The 6,043-nt window shown below is 50.5% G+C and overlaps 1 protein-coding gene across 1 annotated transcript; it reads right to left on the reverse strand.

Moving 5' to 3' along the window:
* Nucleotides 1-1,183: 1,183 nt before the first annotated feature.
* LOC135372664 (uncharacterized) lies at nucleotides 1,184-4,933 on the reverse strand. Its single transcript, XM_064606162.1, has one exon. The coding sequence runs from the start codon at nucleotides 4,931-4,933 to the stop codon at nucleotides 1,184-1,186; it is 3,750 nt and encodes a 1,249-aa protein (XP_064462232.1).
* Between the last annotated feature and the right edge of the window lie 1,110 nt (nucleotides 4,934-6,043).

Below are 6,043 nucleotides of genomic sequence, written 5' to 3' on the forward strand. Positions count from 1 at the left end.
CCAGGTGGACGTTCAAACCCAGAGCCAGGCGGTAGGACCCACAAGACGATGCCGACAGTCAGCCAGGGATCTTCTCTTCCAGAACGCAATCCCCCGTGCACCTCTGTCCGTGCCCGTTACGTTACACTTTTACACCTTGCGCGTTTTTCCCCGAGCTTCTTCTTTCCCCAGGAGTGACCACAACCATGACATTAACCCCCCACGTCGCAAGACATTGCGCAACCCCACATTGTTCAATGTCTTCAAAATACACAATACACTCTGTTAAGTAGTGTCCTCAGTCCTCAAACACTGGACGACGTTGCACATACATGGACGGTCCCCAAAACATACAATATATCTTGCACACGTACCACACAACGACCGTGATACAACACTTCTATGAACAGGCTTCTAATGTTTGTCGGCTCTTGAAACCGCCAGAATACGTTACACACTCTCCGAAGCCATCAACTACTGCTTGAAATACATGCACTTCCACACACTACGATCCCAGTAACTGTAAGTGTAAAGCACCCTAATACTATCGTACAACTAGAATCACATCCAAACTAAATAGTAGGAACATAATGAGTGAATTTCCCAACCAACCGAAACACACAATACTGGTGTAATATGTCCTATACACGGCTCATGAAATCCGCACCGACGTTCTCGGATCCCTTAATATATTGTATTATGAAATCGTATTCTTGTAGCGACAGATTCCACCGCATGACCCGGGCGTTTAGGCACTTGCTTTTGCGTACATATTCTAATGGGTGGTGGTCTCTCTGTACCACAAAAGCATGTCCAAATAAGTACCAATGAAATTTACGGACTGCCCATACTAAGGCCAACGCCTCTCTCTCGATGGTAGCATACTTCGTCTCCGCCGCAGAGAGACGTCTGCTTGCAAAACTTACTGGCCTTACCCGACCATCCCTTTCCTGGAGCAATACCGCTCCCAAACCTCGTAGCGAAGCATCGCTTCTGAGGATGAACTGTTGTTCCATATCTGGTGCGATTAATATTGGTCCTCTGGACAAGTGTTTCCTAAGCTCCACAAAAGCGTTTTCATGTGCAGATTCCCAGACAACCTTATTCTTAGCACCCTTCTTAGTCAGATCCGTCAAAGGTGATGCGATGGATGCAAAGTGTGGAATGAATTCCCTATAAAAGCTCGCAAGACCAAGGAACGATCTCACTTGCTTTTTCGTCCGTGGGCGTTGCCCCCCAGAAGCTTTTCCAAAGTGTCCGGGTTGGGCGTAATACAGCTCTGGCCAACCGTGTGGCCCAAGTACACCACCGACTTATTCGCAAACTCGCACTTCTTTGGTTTCAGTGTGAGATGGGCTGCCCTTACCCTTCGAAATATCTCCTTCAACGTTGTTAAGTGTTCCTCCCAAGACTCAGTGGCCACCAAGACATCATCAATGTAGTGCACTACATGGGGCAGATCCCCGAGCACTTCCCTCATCAACTTGGTGAACACCGCGGCTGCAGTTTTCAGCCCGAACGGCATGTACCGAAAGTGATACAGCCCACTACGTGAAGCGAAAGCAGTTTTCTCCTTAGACGATTCTGCCATCGGAATTTGCCAATATCCTCTGGACAAATCCAGCTTTGAGAAATACTTTCTATTCCCAACTTGTGCCAACATCTCATCGAGTCGTGCCATTGGCTCTGCATCAAAGATTAACACATCATTCAATTTTCGAAAATCTACACACAACCGGTTTGACCCATCTGGTTTCTTGACTATCACCAAAGGTGCTCGGTATGCGGAACTCGATTTTTCTATCACCCCTAGCCTCAACATCATCTGCACCTCATCCTCAATCGTTTGCTGTAAGGCATGCGGAATCTGATATTGTGTGACCTGGATGGGGTCATCTGTTGTTACTCTCAGATGACACTCCAGGACATCTGTGCGTCCTGGTAGGTCCGAGAATACGTCATGGTACTCCTCAATCAATGCATGCAACCCTGCAGTTTGTTGCCTAGTAATGTCGGCCGATATCTTTACGTCACGGAACGTCTGCTCTTGCGTCAGACTCATCGTGGAGATGTCTACATTCTCCTCCTCCTCCTGTGTGTTTTCCACAGCCACTGCTGCACAGTGAGCCCCATCCCGAATAACATATTGTTTCAAGATATTGATGTGAAACACTTTGGTGTTTGCGCCGACCTGAATCTCATAGTCACAATCATTGCGTCGTTTCACCACTTGGTACGGACCCTTCCACTGCATAGTCAGCTTGTTATGTTCTGTGGGCAACAATACCAGCACAGGCTGACCCACGTGTAACTCTCGAGGTCGAGCCTTACGATTGTAATACCCTGCCTGCTTTGCCTTAGCTTTGCTCAGCTCCTCTTTTGCCAACTTGCATGTCGCTTCCAACCTACTACGCAGATCTAATACGTATTGGTATATAGGGATTGCCTCCTCAGAGGCATGTCCCGTCCACAACTCCTTTAGAATCGTCAGAGGACCGCGTACCGTCCTCCCATATAACAGTTCAAATGGTGAGAAGCCCAGGCTAGCCTGGGGGACTTCCCGGTAAGCGAATAAAAGTGGAGCAATATAGCGGTCCCAATGTCTGGGTTGTTCTTGAGACATCCGCCTCAACATCTGCTTTAAAGTGCCATTGAACTTCTCAACCATCCCATTCGCCATAGGGTGGTAAGGGGTCGTGTGCAGTTGTCTGAGAGACAGCAACCGTGCCACCTCCTTCATGAGGTCTGAGGTAAACTGCGCTCCCCGATCACTGGGTATCTCCCGTGGTACACCAAGCCTGGAAAACATGTCTACGAGCGCTTCAGCGACCGTAACTGTCTCAATGTTCCTTAGCGCAACCGCCTCCGGATATCTGGTAGCGAAATCGACTAAAGTCAAAATGTAGCGGTTCCCTTGCTGAGTAGGGGGTGATATGGGTCCTACTATATCCACAGCCACCCTCTGGAACGGAGTGGAAATCATTGGCACGCTCCCCAAGACAGTCTTACGTACGCTGCCCTTGGGGACGGTCCGCTGACAAACATCACACGAACGAACATATCTCTGGACATCCCCTTGCACCCCCGGCCAGAAGAATTCAGCAAGAATTCTGTCTGCCGTGCGCTTTTGTCCCTGATGCCCAGCCATCAATGTGTCGTGCGCCTCCCGTAACACTGTGGTACGCAACCCCAACGGCACCACTAACTGCTCAATCTCACGTCCGCTGCTTAAGCGACATAGCCGGTATAACAGCCTCTCTTTTATCTCAAACAAGTATTCTGTGGTACACCTCGACTTGCGCAGCTTCTTCCCAACATCGTTAAAACACTTTGCCAAACTGTGATCGGAGACCTGCATGTCTGCTAACTGTTGGACGGTTATGTTCTCAGGCAACCCATTTGAAACTCTTAGGGGAGGAAGGTTACGGTGCGATTGCCGCGCCTGGGCCCTTGTCACGGCTGCAGAGTTTCCGGATCCCTCCAGTAACAGCCTTCCCTCCCTGCGGCCTACGGTCGCCGCCTCATTCGCCTGTCCAGCAGACTGAAGTAGCTGCTCGTGTATGTCTACAAGTCCAGGGACGTTCCCGATAATGAGATCAAATATGGGTTCCTCTACACAATGAGCCAAAACCTTGCCTGTCAGATATGGGCTGCTAACACAGATTTCAGCTTCCGGCCACGTCCGGCACGTGTTGTCCGCTAAGTAAACTGAACAACTGTGGCCCGTCATCTGACTATTCGGCACCAAGCTCCGCCTGACCAAAATTAGATTACTGCCGGTATCCCTCAGGACTACGACGTCCTGTCTCTCTACCGATCCATCAACTGGTCGGAGAAGCCCGATCTTACTCGGTAATGCGCGCGGAGATCCTTCACGTTCTGCGTCCTCATAATCGATGTAGTTGGGCGCTGCACTCACGTACCGACCAGGAGAGACCATACATGCGGCTTTCCCTGATCTGTCAGAATCTCGCCCGTTCTTAGGGCAACTGTGAGACCGATGACCTACTTCTCCACATGTCCAACAGGTACTCTGCTTCGGCTTTACTAAGCCGGCACTACAATCCGAAGCTCTGTGACCCATCTTTCCACATAACATGCAACCTGGACCGGTGGCCCTCTTCGGTAAACCCTTCGTAGGTAACGTCTGTTCCGACTCTGCCTTTCCCAACGTCCTCAAGCCCTGGGCTTCCAAATATTTATCAGCCCGTTTACAGGTCTCTTCAAGTGACTTACATTCGCCCTCTTTCAAAAATACGACCAAAGCCGGAAGACACTTCAAAAGGAACTGCTCCCGTAACATTAAATCACGCAGCGACGTGAACTCCTTAGGCGTTTCAGATGTCTCCACCCACTTATCGAAGAAGTGCGTGAGGCGTGCCCCAAACTGTTTGGCTGTCTCTTTCTTATCGGGCGTCGATGACCTGAACTTTTCCCGAAACCCTTCTGCGGTATATCGAAATGTCTCTAACAGGGCATCTCGGACCTTCTCGTAATCGTTAGACTCTTGTGGCGACAGCCGTCCAAACACCGCCAGCGCTTCTCCCGCCAGAGATAAACTTAAGGCTGTTGCCCACTGCTCCTTGGGCCAACGCAGTCCTTCTGCCACTATCTCAAACCTATGTAAATATGCGTCTAAGTCATCCCTCTTTTCATCGAAGACAGGCATCACTTTGTGCGAACCCGGTCGAAACCTCTCACTAGCTGTGCTGCTCGAGTCAGGGCCAACGGCTGCCGTGGCCTGATTCGCGGCCTGGACACGCAACGCGAGTACACGCTCCTCAGCTAGCAGTACTCGTTCGTCCAACTGCCTCTCTGCTGCTCGCGCAGCCCGCTCCTCTGCCCTCGTCTGTCTCTCCATTGCTCTCTGCTCCTCGACCCATTCCCTCAGCTCGTCGTCGCGCACTCCTAGTGATCTCCCAAGCGCTATCCACTTTTCCAACTCTCCGCTCATGCTAGCACCGAGCCCTGAGAACTCTGTCAGCGTAACGTCCTGTCGCGGACGCCAAAATTGTGATGCGGCAGACTGTGAGTCAACCTACGTGACACCTGGTCAATTCACAGTGCCTACACTGGACGTAGCCTCCAGAGCCCTCAGGGTAGTTCGGACAGAAGCCAGCACGAGACAGAGTCATACAAGGTGGTAATAAGAAACTTTACTGTGAGCGTGGGTAACCCTCGGGGGCGGACAACGCCAGCAACCACGCAACCAGAGCCAGAGACAAGGACCCGGTGGAGCACACCAGCAGCCAGAACCTGGTAGGGCAGACCCGCAGCCAGCACCAGGAACCCAGGACCAGGTGGACGTTCAAACCCAGAGCCAGGCGGTAGGACCCACAAGACGATGCCGACAGTCAGCCAGGGATCTTCTCTTCCAGAACGCAATCCCCCGTGCACCTCTGTCCGTGCCCGTTACGTCACACTTTTACACCTTGCGCGTTTTTCCCCGAGCTTCTTCTTTCCCCAGGAGTGACCACAACCATGACACGAAGAAGCACTTCAAGTGAGCAGTGAACACCAAAGAGAGAGAAAAAAAATGGTTTAGCGCGGCATATTTTAAATATTTTCAATGAAGACAGCCATGTTAGGCAACACAAAAGCAGAGGCGGAACGAAGCGGTATTTCTGGTATTGCGCCTAACAAAAAAGAAAGGCCGAAAAAGCAGATGCCGAGTCTTTTGTACATCATCGTTCTAAAATAATAAAACACCTCACCATAGCTGCGTAAAGCCAGTCGTTTTGCTGGAGTATATCATCACGTGAGGTAAACTTCTGTCGTCGCACATTTCTGGCGCACGAAGGAGGCTACTGCTACCAGTGCTTCCAGTAATTATTCTTTCTGTTGCTTTTTTTTGCGTCTGCCTGCTTCGACTTTTTAGGTGGTCTCTAGAATATTTACAGTCCGGTCACACAATTTCGTACCTATTCCTGTAGGAAAACAGCGTGTGTACGTCTTGCCACCAAATCGTGTGGAACCCGCCCGCTGTTCCTTTTTCCTTCGTCCTGTTTGTTCAAATCATCGTTCCTCATACCAGTGTGTCTTTGGCGTTTTTAACCATGTATGC

Source organism: Ornithodoros turicata, unplaced genomic scaffold (assembly GCF_037126465.1).
Source record: "Ornithodoros turicata isolate Travis unplaced genomic scaffold, ASM3712646v1 Chromosome16, whole genome shotgun sequence".
NCBI lineage: Eukaryota > Metazoa > Arthropoda > Arachnida > Ixodida > Argasidae > Ornithodoros > Ornithodoros turicata.